The sequence below is a fragment of the Haemaphysalis longicornis genome, unplaced genomic scaffold, assembly GCF_048455015.1.
Source record: "Haemaphysalis longicornis isolate Haplotype H1 unplaced genomic scaffold, Haemaphysalis longicornis Haplotype H1 scaffold_4, whole genome shotgun sequence".
NCBI classification, from domain to species: domain Eukaryota; kingdom Metazoa; phylum Arthropoda; class Arachnida; order Ixodida; family Ixodidae; genus Haemaphysalis; species Haemaphysalis longicornis.
The window spans coordinates 26,808,224-26,826,296 of record NW_027526361.1 but is presented as its reverse complement, the minus strand read 5'-3'; the positions used below and the strand labels follow the sequence as shown (position 1 = coordinate 26,826,296).

General features: G+C 47.1%; 1 protein-coding gene across 3 annotated transcripts in view; it reads right to left on the bottom strand.

The window, feature by feature from the left end:
• LOC144178393 (beta-mannosidase-like) overlaps positions 1-18,073 on the bottom strand; it is a 275,102-nt gene that overhangs the window by 21,012 nt on the left and 236,017 nt on the right. For all 3 annotated transcript variants that reach the window (XM_077706204.1, XM_077706205.1, XM_077706203.1), the window contains exons 5-13: positions 16,686-16,897; positions 15,803-15,873; positions 13,004-13,188; positions 7,300-7,447; positions 6,930-7,072; positions 5,960-6,136; positions 3,666-3,748; positions 2,883-3,073; positions 1,884-2,066 (exon numbers count right to left, since the gene is read on the bottom strand). In XM_077706204.1, coding sequence (XP_077562330.1) covers positions 1,884-2,066; positions 2,883-3,073; positions 3,666-3,748; positions 5,960-6,136; positions 6,930-7,072; positions 7,300-7,447; positions 13,004-13,188; positions 15,803-15,873; positions 16,686-16,897 — 1,393 coding nt within the window. The remainder of the gene's footprint in view (positions 1-1,883; positions 2,067-2,882; positions 3,074-3,665; positions 3,749-5,959; positions 6,137-6,929; positions 7,073-7,299; positions 7,448-13,003; positions 13,189-15,802; positions 15,874-16,685; positions 16,898-18,073) is intronic.

Genomic DNA, 18,073 nt, shown 5'->3' with positions numbered 1-18,073 from the left:
GTCTCTACGTCTGGATTGTGAAAGGATGGCTTGACAGATTCGTGCCCGATTCTGCAGTTGCTCAGGGAGGTGTGAAACGAGTCGGCCAGATAGTCATTCTTCTTCCAATCCGGACTCTTGCTAATTTTAACCAAGACGGCCTTGTGGTCGCTGTGGTAGACCGCAGGAGGGATGCCAATAATTTCCGAGATAGCCAAGTCCAAATTGTGGAAGAGCACGCCTATGCACGTTCGTTGTACGGCGAGCGGCTACCCAAGACTGCCACCCTCGATTTTAGCGGCCGCCAAGACGACGTTGCCGCCTACCAAGCCAAGCCCGCTTACGTCACCGCCCTCCGGCCCACCCAGGGCTTCCCCGTCTCAACTACCCCGCCCCGGAATTCCCGAGCTCAAACGACCAAAAACGTCACGTGGGAAACGCAATGCCTCCGGCTGTATGGGACCGGCGCTGTAGAATACCCTGTAGCGGCCGGCGCCACGAGTCCGCCATGCCGAAGACGACGACGACGAAGGCGGGAGCTTCTCCCGTGGCGCCAGCCTGAACGACATCGGGGGCTCCTCACTAGGCGCACGCTTACGTGCGCTCGGTATTTTTTTTGCTAAAGCTACAGCGCGAAGCTTGTGCCCAGCATCTCTCGCCGGGGGAGTTTCTTCTATCTTGGTATTGTTTTCCCTAGCGCCAACGGAATAAGCTCAAGCTTAACTGTTAAAACAAACCGTATGCTTTGCCTGTCTCAGTAGTACGTTCCAGCTGAACCCCCTCAACGATGCTATACCAACTAGCCTGACAGAAATGAAGGAAAATTAGCTAGCGGCGCGGAAAGCCAGGCCCCCCCCAAAAAATTTAAAGGCTCATCTCCCCGCGAGGGGGACTCGAGTAAATGCGTCGCATAGGGGGTGGGTGTATTGCGTTAACGTTTAGTGTTTGGGGAGTTGGTGGTAGTGAATGCGTTGTATCAGCAGCTTCTTGACGTAGTTTGAATGAGTCAAGGATATAAGGCGCGTTCGTAGCCTTCCATTCTGTGTCGGCTTTGTGGCGCAGTGGGTAGAGCACCATGTACCTTGCGTTCCGCCCTCAGGGTCGAGGGATCGAAACCAGGCGCCGGTAAGTATTATTTTTTTATATAGTGTAGGGGGAGGGGTGCGGACTACTACGGACGCCTAGAACGGGTGACATCGTGAGTTAAAGAAATGCTCTGCATTAAAAAAAAAAATCCTGCCTCCCGGGTTGTTGCAGCGTCTTCAGAGTTAGTCAGAAAGCCACCACGCACGTATATCTGCAGGCCGTAACTGCGCACCTTCTACACGCCATCATATGAAGTACTTTTCACACCAGCATAAAGAAGTGATTAAAAATACCAGGAATAATATCGACTGCGTGGAACACCCACGGATGCTCAAACTGCTTTCGAATGTCCATACATTAGATTTTTCGATTTGAACTTCCTTGGCGGTGCTACCGGAGCAGATATTTATTATTTAACGTCGCGTTCTCGCATTACGTAGTACTTCATAATGAATATCGTGGCTGTAAGGAACCTACGCAGTTCAGTATATACAAGAAGGCTACGCTCCGGCATTATATCCGAACAAGATATGTGCAGGTTCCTCTCGGCATTGCATACCATTAGGATATGCACTGCAGAGGGACGCAGGACAGACACGAAAACGGCGCCATATGTGCTCCGGGCGGCATATTTGGAGCTAACGTTTGTGTCGCCTTTTTTGTGTCTGCCTTGCATACTCTTGCAGCGCGTGGTGCAACCAGCACTGTTGTTCGCCATCTCGTCCTGAGCAGCAGCGCTTGGTTCTAACGCGGGTCAAGTGTACATTCTATTCAGAGAAGTTGCGACGTTTCGGCGCGGATCCTGGCGAAGAACTCACCGAGCCGGAGGTGTTGCCTGTGGTCGAGGAAGAGGGAGAAGGGGTACGTGATCATTGAGCTCGGCGCCGCGGTCAGGAACGTGTCTCTCGAAGGATACGATTGCAGCCCGTGTTCGGACACGAAGCGGGCTAGTGGAAACGTCGCAGGGTCCCAAGCATTCGAGAAGTAGTTGTAGTAGTGGGCTGGAAACAAAACGTGCGGGCAGAATCAATCCTCGGTCGGTTTTTGAGCCGCAAACACTTTCTTTTAGGCGCTTTCATTGCCGGTTTAATTTCAACGCAGTGTTTCAGAGCAACTGCTGTGTTTAATTATGTTGCATGGAAAAAACGCGTCAAAGCGTACATACATAAGCTCGACACGTTGTCCAATTTTAGACGTTCAGTTATTAGACGTGTCGAGAGGTTCGCTGTAGCGCATACTTTTGGAATGCGGCAAAAGAAAAACAGGAAAGAACTCGTTTGATCAGAGGTATTGAATTGCCACTGAAATGACATGCACAGAAAATGGATTGCGCCTGCAATGCCGAGAGCTTTTCCTGACTTTTAAGTAAAGCGCACGTTGGTATGTCTCGACTTAAGCGACGTAATTCCCCTTTTACTTCTTCTTTTTTACTTGTTTCCTCCTCTGTCATTCGTCATCTCTCCCTAGTTTCATAACCGTTCACCCCCAGCATTCAACTTCGCATCTTCACGAGCCTTTCGTAAAGTGCTGGAGACAACAGTGCCTGCTGCTTCCTCTCCTTCCCAATATATTATCTCTCGCTCTCTCTCTTTCTGTCTTGCTCAATAGTATTCACACTGTTTTAGGTACCCAAAGCGCTAGCGCTGCACTCCGTCGTTAATTAGTCCTCAGAAGCAGAAAACTCAGCGTGCGCTCTCACTCTGGTTTCGTGCTGTGTGCTGCTATTGCTGCCCAGTGATAAGAATCAAAACAAAACGAAAAAAAACGAGCCACCGGTTTTTACCGCTCTGGTAGAGCACTTGTACGCAAGCACTCACTGTCGCCATTGTTGTTGCTGTTGGGGTTGACGGAAATCCAGGTCGTCATGGAAGTCACCCTGCCGTTGCTTGGGCTGGACGACAGAAAAGGGCGCGACACGTCTGCCTTTCCTATCACCGGCATTATGGTCTGGATGTAGAGCCGGCGATAGTCTCTTCGGTACTGAAGCATGCGTGTTATCATCTGTGGCCTGCGGAGGCGAAAGAAAAAGCAGCCTGCGGAATCGTGGGTAAAGAGTAAAAACAAAAAAGAAATCGACCTGTTTATCGGCTTCATCCCGCTGTGACAAAATATTTCCGTCTTTGTAAAGATCTGCCTTAGGGTTGCTGTATCTCTCACTCTCCGCAGTCTCATCCGAATCAATCAATCAATCAATCAATCAATCAATCAATCAATCAATCAATCAATCAATCAATCAATCAATCAATCAATCAATCAATCAATCAATCAATCAATCAATCAATCAATCAATCAATCAATCAATCAATCAATCAATCAATCAATCAATCAATCAATCAATCGTGTAGCACAAAATGGCTCCAGGTTAATAAATGCACGCGAAGGCAAGACACTGAAAACAAGCTAGGCGTCAAATTACACTGAATATCGTCAGAGCTATACGTACGGTTCACCTACACACAAAAAAAATACATGGCGAATTCATGGAGAATTCCTGGAGTCTCGAATAGGGCCCTTGACAGTACAAGTCGGTCGCCTCGAGGACAGAAAATGCTCTGTGCGCCAGAACGTTTAGGCTGACGAGAAGGTGAAAGGCAGCGTACCACCACAGGTAGGCTATGGCTTCTTCATTTTCGTTGTTGGCTGCCCAGGCGACGATCGATGGGTGGCGCTGCAGGCGGTGCACCTAAAAGGGAATAAAAACCAGAAGAGATCCCTTCCATACCTGCTCAAAGGAAGCATATATTGCCCCAATCCCGCAACAAGCACTCGTTAGGCATAGGTGTTTATTTGTTTCGGGTCGAACATCGTCTGTATGCACCTTAGGGTAAGCACTAGTTCAGTGCTACCTATACGTGCCCCGCTCTGATTAGTTTGACGACTGGGCCGCCTGCGTTTATTAGATAATCGGCTGGAAGTTCGAGGAAGGGGATAATGTCCCATAAGAATACCTTAAAAAAAATGTACCGTGAGAACACGGAGTCCGGAAATGATAATAAAAGAGACCAATTGACTGACGAGCTGTTTTATCCCAGTAGTATTTTTTTAGGTATATACGTTAAAACCACATATACGTGGTAATCATTCCTTAAACGAAAAAAAAAAAAAATTCGAATGCACAATTATGCGATAAATACGCATGATATCGACATATGAAGCAGGCTAGAATGATTTTAGAGGTCTTTAAAAACAGGGTGAATCTTTTTACATGCCCTTAGCGTGAATCGTGCTTCTACGTGCCGAATAAATTCGCGCTCCAAATTTGGCTCTTTAGGGGCGACGGTTTGAGCTTGGCCTAAAACCTGGCCAGGGAGGAGATTTTTAAAGGTAATGAAAATTGTGCTCTATATTGGTGGAATAATGAAATTGCGGAATATAAAAAGACATACAGCACTAACATCGACACAAATCGGTGAAAAGAGCGAACATCCTAAAAGGGTGCCTGAACGGTGATATAGATGATGTCGTTTTAATATTAAAGGCATGACGTCATTCAGGAATTCACTTTAATGAGAGAATGTTGTTTAATGAGGCTGACAAGGTTTGTCCAGCAGACAGCCTAACATGCCACGTCAGGTGGAAAATTATATGTGTGAGAAACAAAGAAAAAAAAAAAACAAGAGGGCGAAAGAAGAGAGGAAGAAAAAAAGAGTGAACAGAGTTGAGCTTTGTAGAGTTCCGTCAACTGGTCTAAAAATGGTAACATACATAGATTGACATTTTCGCTTTCAAGCAGAGTTCAGAATACCGCGCAGTAACCACACGCGCCTGCAGCACGTTCAGCGCTGACATAGTACACATGTTAGGCACATACAAGAAATGTTCCCTTTTACACCCCGCAGAGTTTTAAAGTTGAGGAACATGGTCCTGCAGCATATCTATCATCAATATACAACACTTTTATAGAACATGAACTAGGCCTGAATTGCGGAGGAAGCCCAAGAAGACTTTCGTCGCACGTGGAGCCATTTTTGCACATGACCAGGAGCCTAGCACATCGTGCAATGTTCGACGGGATGTGGGCAGCTAGCCAAAAGTTGCAGTCAAGGAGAGTCTGGATGCGTCATATCGTCCAATGACGTCCTCCAAGCGAGCAGCCTACGCTCAGAACGAGAAATAAATTTTAATGAGTTTCTGAGCGATCTGTTGGGCGTAGAGCAGCAATATTTGGCTGGGGAACTTTGTGCACCCTTAATCAAAGTAATGGGTGCGTGTGTTAACTACGTTGTTTATTTATTTTAATTTTGAAAAAGATAAAAAGAGAAACTGTTGCAGAGTTCCTGTACTTGGGCTTTCAGAACTGCTGTCTCCTCTCAAAACGAAGAAAGGTCGAGCGACTTCCTTCTTCGAAAAGGGCGATAAAACATTGGTGGCAAATTATCGTCACATTTTCATTCTCTCATTTTTATAAATGTCTACAAAATTCGTACAATATTTTTTTTTTCAAATCAAGCTTCTCCACTCCGTAAAAGTTTAGCTTCGGGAGCGGTTATTAAACCAGCCAGTCAGCAATTGGTTTCCCCAACTCACTAAATAAAAATTAAATTGATCGAGTCAGATTTGTTAATTCGGTTTTTATTGATTTTACGTAAGCTTTTGATTCTGTTCTCATGACATAATTTCAAAAGGTCGAATCTTATGGTATCAATAGCCCTCCATATTTCATTACAGCCGCGTCCTCATCAGGAACCTAGTTTTTTAATCGCGAACTGTCATCATAACTGGCGTATTCTTTCACACTAAAATAATTACGTAGCTGCACTGGACGAGGCTTCATTCACGCCGCATCTCTTCCGGCGGACAGTCCACGAATGCATTTCAATTTTCGATTGAAATTCTTTTTCTCGCCTTGAAAAAAATAAAAGTAATGGTCGTAAACGAGGTGCTTACACCTTACCTGCTGTTGGATTTCTAGGGCGACATTATCCAGGAACGGGCTGTCGACCGGATACAGGCTGACGGCGAACATCATGTCTTGCCAGATAAGAATTCCCAGTTCGTCCGCCAAGTCGTAGAAGAAGTCGCTCTCGTAAACTCCGCCTCCCCACACGCGGAGCATGTTCATGTTGGCCTCCTGCAAAGACGTGGCGAGAAAGGAGTTGCCGACCGAAGCACGCGGTCTCCCACCGAGTTGCGACTTCCGTGCATGGGCAATATAATGCCGGGACAAAAAAACAGAGAATTGGGCTGGGCGTCTAATGCGGAAAACTGACGATCGTGGGACCACCAGGGTTACGAAGCGGCTACCAAGAGACAAGACTAGAAGTAGTAGGAGGCCGATATTCCAACGGAAGGATGATTAGTTGATGAGATATGAAAATTTGGCAGCAGGGAATGTGGTGTTCGAAAAGTGCAGGGGAGCGGTTGGAAGTACTGAGAGGGGAATTCATGCTGCAGTGGCCCTAAATAACTGCTGCTCCTGCTGGTGATCATTATGATGATGATGACGGTGATGTAAAGAAATGGAGGACTGCTACAGCTGGAGCTTACGATACAGCCAACAAGAGCAACAAGCGCCCACGGGGAAAATGCCCAAACACTGTTTTCGGGATTGAAAGCTACATAGTGAGCTGAGTTTGAATGACCTCGGGAGATGAGGCTCTACTCGGAGGACTTAAAAAAAAAAAAAAAAAAACAAAAAACAAAAAAAAACAAAAAAAAACAAAATGCCACTGTGCGGATAATGAAACCGCCCGTATATCACTATTGATAAATGAAAAATGTGTGGTTATGCTGTGCTTCAGGTCGAATGGACATTGTTTTATGTTTGCAAGTTGCACTAGAGCAACCGGCAATGTCGGTAGCTGGAAACTTAGCTTTTGAGTGATGAACACTGTCGTGTGGCTTATTAAAAGATCCAATCGCACCTTGGCAGATAGGAGCAGGTCTTCGACATACTCGTTGGTCACTCTTTCCGGAAAGCTATCGGCCGGTATCCAGTTGCTTCCTTTCGCGTAAATAGGCACGCCATTGATCTTGAAGTAAAACTCAGTTCCCATTGTTGAGTTTTCTGCCACAAAAAAAAAAAAAAAAAAGCGAAAAAGCGAAAAGGGTCATGTCGTTTCAGAGGAGGCGTAAACTGAATCGTTCTAGTAATAGAAAAAGAAAACTTTTAAAAGAACGGCTATTTTCGGCTTTACTAAAAGCAAAACCTTGCGTTCTTTCATAATATTTGTTCTGCGCCTGTGACCTCCGTTGAGGAGGCCAAGAAACAGGAAAAGAAAGTAGAAAACTTACCCACACTGTCTTCGTTTAGATCTATAGTTCGAAATCCAAATCTGGAAACCTTCACGGCCGTTTCACTTCCGACGCGTACGGTCACGTTCAGGTTGTACAACCTCTGGCTGCCATAGCCCGAAGGCCACCAGAGCTCGATATCCATTTCCTGTGAGAAAAAACAAAAGAGAAAAGACCGCTTATCTGCTTGCTTTGCTGTAAATGTCATAGAAATACGGTAGAATTTCGACGCCCATGCACGGAACTGCCTCTCCCGTCTTCCCCGCCAAGCTTTCACGCTCTCCCCCTCCTGTTTCGCTCCTTCCTTGTTAAATGCCATGGAAGTTTGCTTAATTTAATTTTTCCGCGTTCGCATTGCTGGCGCGCCGCCTGTTGGGATATGTTTTTTATTGTTGCACACAGCGTGCTGTCCCGAGCTGCAGACGCGAGTCCTGTCTGTACTTTTTGGTTTACATATTTTAAAGCAAAGCTTTATTTGCCTCTTCGCGGCCTTTCGTCGGGCTGCCTGCTGCTGGCTGCTGCTCCCCTGCCCGAATGCGCCGCTTTGTGCTCAACGGCTCCTCCTCGCCCGCCCCTCAGTGGCGACAAGGCGAATCTTGGGTTTCTCACAGAACCACCAGATGGCACGCTGTTCTCCGCGTATGCCGCCGATCCACTAATGTTTCCAAATAGCATAAAAGAACACCACAAGCAATGCAATGAAAAGTCCGCGCTTTTCCGCACCACCTGGGAGTACCGGACCATATGACTCCAGGGGCGATATTCTCGTGTTTATCGCTTTTCAAAACGGCCGTTTTGCGTCCGTTTTATTGTGACGTATTTCCAGTTGTAGGTGGGCTTTGGGTTGACTTTTGCACAACTGTTCTTGTGAACACATTTTCCACGAGTAGGCCTATTTTAAACTACCTTTTATGCGTTTGTTGTTCCGCCAGCGAACCGACAACAAGGCCACGAAAAATAGTCTGCTCGAAATCGTCTGCCCCGAGAAGCTGCGGCTCATAGCTCCACCGTGCTTGCATGACGTCACATCCGGTTGTACCCTTTTAGCCAATGAGGGCTCGTTCAAAACGGACACTTTTTAAACGGACACAAAACGGACAAAACACGAGAATAGCACCCCAGATCAACAACACAAACCTCACTACCCTACCAGAACATGGGGGGCAGCTCTGGCCAGTTCAGCCTTAGAGGACTAGGTAAACTTTGTCCGAAGAGCAAGGCAGGGTGCTGCTGAATTTTGAGCCCTGGACATGGGGTACCACCCACAAATGAATGAATGAAACAAATCTTTATTAAAAAACGACAGGTGGTGCAGTCCCCCGCCCGATGGAGGGGATCCCTACTCCGGGATCCTCTGGCTTCGGCTGGCTGCGCGGGCCCTTTGCACCAAGTCAAGCTGGAACGTAGGGTCCTTGCTGATCAACCGCGCCGCCCACTGATGTATAGAGGGGTTGTGGATTGGGTGCAGGTCCGGTGTCTCTTGGCACTCCCACACCTGATGGTATAGGGTACCGGGCGCTGGGCAGTAGTGGCAGGTGGCTGGATAGTCTGTCGGATAAATGGCACGAAGAAGGGTACGGTGTGGATACGTGTTAGTTTGAAGTCGTCTGAACGTTGTTGCTTCATCCCTTGTGAGTTGGTGGTGTGGAATGGGGAAAATTTGCCGTTTGTGTCGGTAGTCCGCCAATATATCTGTGTAGCGCAAGAGAGGTTGCGGATTAGGTGGATGAGGTGGTGACTGCCCCGTGAGAGAAACGGCCCGGTGTATGTAATCGCGGGCAGCGGCGTGAGCCGCCTCATTCCCCTCAAGGGATTCGTGTCCTGGCGCCCAAACTATATAAACTTCGGGAATGCTCTGTCTTGTTAAAAGAAGACGAAGTGCCATTTTAGAAATTCGACCTTGTAAGTAATTTCTGCACGTTGCCTGAGAGTCGGTAAGTATGGTGATTGGGTGTTGGGCACTGATGATGGCGTGGCCTATCGCGGCTTCTTCGGCAGTATCAATCGCTGTGGTATTGACGGTGCAGGATGGGATCTCTTGGCCCCGTCCATTCACTACGCAAGTTACATGGGCGGAATGGTGTGGATAAGGCAATGCGTCCACATAACAGGTATTTAGGTCGTTTCCATATCTGGCGGACATGGCTCGTGCTCGGGCAATTCTTCTGGCCTTGTTGTACTCCGGATGCATATTTCTTGGTATTGGGGCCACTCGTATGTACTGTCGAATCTTCAAAGGTATGCTTTTTTTCTTACCTTTAACCGGTGGAGTGGTATAACCTAATCGGTGAAGAGTTGCGCGCCCCGTCGTTGTTTTCTTCAGGCGCTCTATCTGAGAAGTGTGGTGCACTTCTTGTAATTCCTCCCAACTGTTATGTACGCCTAATTGTAATAATTTAGATGTCGATGTCTTCGGGGGTAGCCCGAGTGCAGTCTTGTAGGCTTGGCGAATAATTATATTTAATCTGGCTTTTTCGTTCCTTTTAAGGGCCAAGTACGGTGTTCCATAGGTGATTCTACTTATGAGTACTGCTTGTATTATTTTGAGCGTGTCAGGTTCTTTGAGGCCATATCGACGATATGCGACACGCTGAATTATGTGTGTCAGCTGGTTGACAGTCTTCTGGAGGGGAGCGATTGTGTGGAGCCCAGAGCCATTTTTGGGGACAACAAGTCCAAGAATTCTCAAGTGAGGCACAGTTGGGACGGGTTGCTCATTTATGAATAGGTCCGGGTCTGGGACGGTGGACTTGTTTTGTTTCGGGGTACCAGCACTAAGTGTCAAAAGTGCCGATTTATCTGGGACACATTGAAGAACTTTTTCTCGAAGGTGTCTTTGCGCCTTGACTATAGCGGCTTGAAGTGCTTCTTGTTGCTCACCCATGGATCTTGTAGGCGTCCAAAAGGTGAGATAATCTGTGTAGATGGCGTGACAAAGGTGAGAAATATCTTGCAATAATGGTGGGAGGTCCTTCATGGCAAGGTTAAACAAAAGTGGCGAGATGACTGACCCCTCTGGGGTGCCACGAGCCATCGTCTTGAAAGGAGCAGACCGTAATTGTCTAATTCCGATGGTCGCTCTAATATCTCTACCCATTCCCCTTCCCCTTCCACCATTTTTTCTAAAATGAAGCTTTTCTACTACTACTTCGCCGGCGATGTGTCCGAAGAGCACGTGAACACGCGCGAGCCAATTGCTCAAAAATGTTCCTGCAGCAGTCAGAACATCCAGGCCATACAGAAGTGTCCCACAGAACAAGAACGTCTTCACTAACAGCGAAACGCGGCACTCACAGCAAATGTACGCTGGGTATGCTGGCTCGAGGACATGAGTCAAGGCAACAACTCATGGCGGCAATGAAAGATGACGAGCATTGTGAGTAAGAACCCGAAGACGACGAGCGAACAAAAATGCCACACACACTTTAGTGTCTCAACCCAGTTTTGCCATGGCCCGACGCAATCATTTAGAACGGTGCTACTTGAATGCTATTGTGCAGTTCAGAACAGTGACATCAATGAAAGCTGCCCTTTACGCCGATTCCGATTCCCACATATGCGTAAGATCTGCCAGTTTTATTTTAACGCGTTTTTTTCTTTCATTCGCTGCTACCGCAAAGTTGAGGCTCCCGCCTATTATTATTAAAAACTCTATGAGTCCTGTATTTATGTTTTGCCTCAATGCTGCCCAATGTTTCCTTTTTTTGCTGAATGATATTGACAAACATGAAGTGTACAGTCATATTTCGCTGCTTATTGGAAAGCTTTTTCTTGTATATTTCTTGTTCAAGAATTCCTTTACCGTTTGGCCGGACGGCTGAATCATCGTACGGACAGACGGACAGACAGACCACCGTAGCCAAAGAACGGCTGTCGTTTTAATGAGAAACAAAACTAGTAGGTACCTAGAAGCAATAGGAGCAATACCTTCAATGATTGATTGTAGTGTTTAACGCGCCGAGGCAACGCAGGCGATGAGGCGCGCCGTAGTGGAGGGCTCCGGATTAATTTTGACCACCTGGGGATCTTTAACGTGCGCCGAAATCTCGAATACACGGGCGTTTTTGCTTTTCGCCTCCATCAGAAAAGCGGCCACCGCGGCCGGGAATCGAACCCGCGGCCTCGTGCTCAGCAGCACAACGCCTTAGCCACTGAGCCATCGCGGCGGGTGAGCAATACCTTCAAAGAAGCTTGAAGACAAAACAAAAACCAGGAAAGCTTGCACTCATGCGCAAGACTTGAATCGCGAAGTTGTTGTAGGTGAGCATTGATAGACACAAAGTTAGTTACTGTAGCCCGCCCTGCCTTTCGGTTCGCGGCCTCTTCCTCGGCCATGCGAACTATCTGTGGCTGGGCCATGCCGGGAACTTCGAAGGCACTGCGCGCGAGGTGTCTTGAACGATACTGAGCGCATGCGCATGACGATGCGACCTCCCGCGAAGGGCTCTCCTAAGATACTGAGCGCATGCGCACGCTCTTCTCGAGTGTTGCGGTGGCCGCTATCACGTGCGTTTCCGTTGTAGAGCGGGTAATGCGACGGCTGCGCGACCGACGCCTATGCAATAACGTTCCTCGGGGGGAGAGTTTTCGGCGGGCGCCAACTCCGGACAAGTAACAACAGCTCCGCTGTTAATAAATACTGTTACGATTGAGCGCACCGCTGTTTTGTTCGTGGACACAGCAAGCTTCATGCAGTGTTCCTGTGCTTGGTGGCAGAGTCTACCAATACGAGCGCCTTCCTCGTGGCCGCTTTGTTGGCGGTGGCTCGATAAGGACCCTAAAGTAATTTTAGGGACCTTATGGCTCAAGCCATTGCAGCGACAGCCAACGGTTCAGTTGAAACTTCCTCCCGCGGGGTGGACGCCGCAGCCGAGTTCGCCTCTCCCCTTCCTCTCACGCTCAACGAGCGCCGCTGCTGCCGGCCGCTCCCGAAGTCTCGAAAGAGTGTTGTATGTGTCTGTAGTATGTTCGGGCTGTGTGCAGAAGCACTAGGAGAAGCAGAAGCACTTGACCGTCAGCGCTTCGGATATAAATACGCGGTGCTTGCGAGCGCAGAATTCATTCATTTTGCAGCAGCAAATCCATGCCGCCACCCTGTCGAGTCTCGCTGTAACCTAACCCGTCAGGGTAGTGTTCCTGTGTTGCTTCAGCTCATCTCTCGTCATGAAGTAAACCGGTTAATAAGCTTGCCTTCGGCTTCTTCTCGTCGTCACCAAGGCAGTAACTTTTGCTGGCCGCTCACCCCCACGCTACCACTTTCATGACGGAGTAACAATACCCCGTACGTAACAATACCCATTTTACCCAAGTGGCAGTTAAATAAAACAAATGGAGTTTCAATTTCCCTGCTACCTTCGTTCTTTTTAAAACATAATGAATGCTGATGTAGCCAAGATTCAGAGCGAAATGCAGTACAGAGACACACCGCATCAGTAATACGAGGCAACGGAGGCGCTATCACGATCTTGACCTCATTCTTGTTTTGAACAGATCCTCAAAAGGCTCGAATAAAACCTTTCAAACTAGCTGCACCGAATATGCGTTTTCACTAGGCTTTTCAGCAGATTTTCAACTACTGTTATGACTTCACGTTGGAATACGTGGTCTAAACAAAAACAGCTTGACGCACAAGAAATCAGCACAAGAAATCAGCACAGTGCCATAATCTATAGCCAGAATGCCGCGGTAATGGTACTGTACTTACATTTGGTATCACAAATGACACGTCCACACTTGCTGGGACCTGACCGGCTGGTTTTATGGTGACTTGCTTGCTGTAAAGCATTCGCCCGTCAAGGCTGAGCCAAACCGACCCATTTGTCGGTTCGTGCAAAGCCGATTCGTAGTGGGCGATGGCTCTTATTTTCCATTTCACTCCGCTTTCAGGATCTGAAATATCGACATTGCAGACATCCATCTCGATTACTCAGTCTTACAGGCGCTCAATTCCGTTCTGTGTACGCTCAGGGATCCGCGCTGTTGAAACTAATATTTATTATATATGCTCAGGGTTTAAAAAAAATTCTAAGCATCTTATTCCCTACTCCGACTTCGGTTATTTCTTTCGTAAGCCTTGTGCACAGTTCAGTTAGTCTAACAATTTATTTCGCTATGCAGCGAAAGCGGAGGCCCTTGGTTTATTTATAAGTGCTTCTCACGGATATCCTGTATTTCTAGTCCCAATGCAAGGCATAAAGTAGCCGTAGTCCCCACCAAGACACCGTCGTCCCTTCTGCAACAATCAGGTCTTCGTCAACATGGATTGCCGAAGAGTTCGCCAACACATTAGCCCTCAGTCATACGAAGAAACCCATCATCATCACAGATTTTTCAAGCAGACTGCAGAAGCTTCTTAGCCGGGAGGGTGGCCCCCTAAACTTCGAAACTACTCTCGCAGCATCAACCCTGCCGGAAAGTCACCCTTATTTGGATTCCCGGCCACTCCTTATTGACGCCAGTAACTTCGTTCACCAGCAAGCCTGCGCCCTGTCCCTCCAGGCTACTGAGGACAGCGCATCGTTCGTCCCTCCAGTTACCTTCCAAGATATCACTCAATATTACCGATCTGAACGACAGCACTTACCTCCTCCACATCCTAAGCTTACAAAAGAAGAATAATCACTCCCTCGCCGACTGCAGAGCAATACGTTCCCTCACCCAGCCCGCCTCCATCGTATATTCCCTACGCAATCTCCTGCCGAATTCGAATCTAATTCGAATCCTGCTAAATCCGAAACAGAACATGAGCGCCGGGTTCTGTTTAAAACCCGGCACTCTTCCTCATATCATATTGAGTGCAAGCAAAAACCCAAACGCCCCTATCTCTCATCTCCCCCTCCCACCCTTGAGCTATGGGAGAACATTAATACTACAGCGACCTGTATGTACAGACATTTTCGGCCTCCACGGCGAAGGCTGCCCTCTCATCACATGGCTTCCTGGAACAGGGAACCGCTCCCTCTCCACCAGTTCAATAAATTTTTTTACTAAAAAACTGCAATGCAAGCGATTAAAGGAAAAAAAAAACTGTTTTATAAAAATTGGCCGGAAAAACTCAGAACATGACATGCGCTGTCTATCTTGATAAACTCATTGGCCGACATTTGCTCCTCTCATTACCATCACTTCATGTGAGGCGCGCTTTTATAATTGTACAGTGATGCTTTCGCACCAATTCTGACACTCGGCGGAGTTCGCAGTATCAAGTAAACGCCCAAGTTACCCGAGTGGTTTTGACCAGAGGATCCGTAAAAATCAGCAGAAATTCAGAGAATCATCTAATAATGCCTAGCATTGTTTTGCCGCTTGTCTTGAGTGTGAGTTTTTTCCAGCCAGTTTTTTTTTCGGGTTTGCTAAACCTTGCCCGACCAATTATCTCCATTTACGCTATTATAACGATTAGAAGTGGAACTTTCACGAAATCCGCATTATTGTAAAAATGCAGGGCGTTACATGGTTCGCCATTTTCCGTTTTTTTAATATATTTTTCTTATTTTTTTATTTTTTCAAACTTTCATTCGACCAATTATCTCTATTTACGCTATTATAACTAATACAGGTAGAATTTTCGTGAAATCTGCATTATTGTGGAAATGCAGGGCGTTACACGGTTCGGCATTTTGCGTATCTTTTTTTTATATTTTCTTATTTTTTTATTTTTTCAAAATTTCGTGCGACCAGTTATCTTCATTTACGCCATTGTAGCGATTACAGGTGGAACGTCCGCGATATCTGCATTTTTGTGGAAATGGAGCACGTTACATGGTCCTACCCGCCGCGGTGGCTCAGTGGCTAAGGCGTTGCGCTGCTGAACACGAGGTCGCGGGTTCGATTCCCGACCGCGGCGGCCGCTTTTCTGATGGAGGCGAAAAGCAAAAACGCCCGTGTGTACGAGATTTCGGCGCACGATAAAGATCCCCAGGTGGTCAAAATTAATCCGGAGCCCTCCACTACGGCGCGCCTCATCGCCTGCGTTGCGTCGGCGCGTTAAACCCCACAATCAATCAATCAACGTTACACGGTCCTGGCTATGGGGGTACTCGGCATAGAATGCTACGCAATAACTGTTTTTCATTACATTTTTGCGGAATGAAAATCTGTTGCCTGCAAAGATCAGGTAGAAGAGCCGCACCTGAATTAGACGGCTGTTTAGCGGGATGGCATGAAAGCGCAAGTGTATACGCTCCTACCAACGTGGAGGTGCTGAACAATTTGTAATCGTTATTGGAGGTAATACGTCAAACGAACAAAAAATGACTGAAAGCGCAGGCCACTGATGCTCTTTGCCGAGTGTGTTACTGAAGATAGCGGTCATGCTGTCCACTCCATTGCTTTATGGTTTCGTCTCCGGTGTTCAACTAGAGCTAACAAATGATCAAAACCTACCCTAGCGATTAACAGCCCTACACCAGATCATACCTCCCACAAATCAGGTAGGACTTAAAATTGTGCAAAAATCAAAATATCTAGCTCAAACTCTTTAAGAATTCTTTTCAAATCTTACTCTGGGGCAGGGTCGTCACTAATACATCCCGAATTATTATTCCGCTGTATGCTTCCAATCCAATAGATTTCCTGCAAGTAGAAGCAAAGCACACCATGAGAATTACGTACGCAATGGTTGATTATTTTACCAACTTGTTCAAAGTGGAAAATATTAATTAAAACGGAAAGAAAGGTTTAGAGAAAAAACTGCACGTTAACGCGAAGGACAAAATTGTACGCGCAGGATTGTTTTTCTCTTATTACCCCATATTTTAGAGAACCCGATATTTGCAGACGACAGTTTGTCTTTGGCTACTTAAACGCAAAAATTTAGGTCTGTCTTTCAGATAGGTCTGACGGACGGACGGATGGACGGACAGACGAAAAGGAAACTTCAGGCATATTTGAGGCAAAGAGAGTACTCGGGTTCTTTAAGTTAAGAATACGGGTTGGGTTGGTTTTAACGACAGCAAGTAAAAAGAAGCAACACGTTGAAAATGTTGCATGAAGGCAGAAAGACGGGGAGGAGGGTTTACCAGTTAGTACACATAGACATGTGACGCATTTAAAAACCTCCATGGCCAGTAATTAAATTCACGAGGCTTGTACCAGCCCGACATCTCACGAGACTCGACGAGAAGTTCATGTAAGGACGGCCATTAATACGGTGAACTGAAATGTCCTGAAATGAAGTAAATCACTGTGACCTGTGACCCGAAATACTGTGACCTGAAAGTGAATAAATACTGTGACCCTTGGGGTGAGCCCTTTGTCTTGCAGGTAGACACGATTGACATAGGCGGTATGGGCCTACGACAAAAATCGCGATGCTGATAACTGTGAGTGATGAATACCGAAAAGGTTCGGTCACTGTGACGTGACTACTACCGCCGTGAACTGACCAAATGCCGGTCGACGGGAAGGAGGGCCCCCAGTCCCAGCTGAAGGAGCAGGGCATCTTTCGGATGAAGTTAACGTGGCACTGGCCGTTCTGCACGGCAGGCGGACACAGCGGGTACACGGGGTAGCCGGATTGCTGCAGGTGCTCCTTGTGCTTGCGCAGGGCGTACAGCACCGGTGACTCGCAGCTCACCAGGATGCTGTTATCATACTCCTGAACAGAAGGCCAGAGAGAGATAGGCACCGTTTTAACCATCGGAAACGAACCCATTAGGGGCTCTTTATCACGTAGGTAAAGTGAGCCAAGTGGAAAAATGTTTAATTGTGAGAAAAGACAGTGCAGTGCAAACCCTTCACATGGTGAGTAACCTGAACCGCCACCGTCGGGCCCGCTAAACTGGTAGCAGGGGCTGCATCTTGGAGGACGGTTTGTTTTTCGGAAACAAAATAAAGAACTCCACGGAAGGCAAGTTCAGCACTCCTTTTGCAATCCCCAACTGCATTTTTTTTAAATACAAGGGTAAGTATATCCTGCAAACTCCCCGTTCCACGTTGCCATAGATTCATTGAAGTTGCACTAGCTAGATTGCGGATAGGCCACACACACGCAACACACTCCCATCTGCTCACTGGTTCTCCAAGACCCTTGTGTAGCAGGTGTGGGGAGAGCCTATCCGTAATTCACATTCTCATTACATGCAGAACACTCCACAGAACAAGAAGCAAATATTTCCCACGACTATACAGACAACACATCCCACTACATCCAGCACTGTTTTTATCGGATGATCCCATAGTACAACGCACTTTTAGGTTTCTTAGCGAAATCAAATTTTTACAGCTTATTTCCTATCACGCGTAATTCTTGCACATAGTTTCATGCCCTGCACTATCACACCCTGGCCTTTTGCACCAGCCATCCTCATTGTCTTACTGATTCTACTATTTTAATCTCTGCTCTTGTTGAGCAATCTTAGGGGTTACATCTTCAACCGTCATACATAACCATTGCTTTGGCGCTCTTTGCCCTAGTTGGCCTTGCGCCATAAACATCCAATCATCATCATCATCACGTTGCCATAGATGGCGAAGGGATGCGCCCAGGTACGTCCAGGAAAATTGGTATTGCTGAGGCTGAGTGTAGTCCACGTATAGGAAACGGAAGCGGGACGGAATGGAAGAGTCATTTACTCCTCTTGGGCTCTGTTTTTTACCCCGTCGCTCCCTGTATGGGTACAAGAGGGTGAACGAACGGTATCACGCCTGGTGGGAGAGGGGTGGGCTGGGAATGTAATTGTTATTTGAGTCTAAAACTTAGCTGCTAGAAGAAATTACAAGCCAGAGCGCTGTGGAATACATCGCTAATCGTCCCTTCTCGACTGGCACAGCA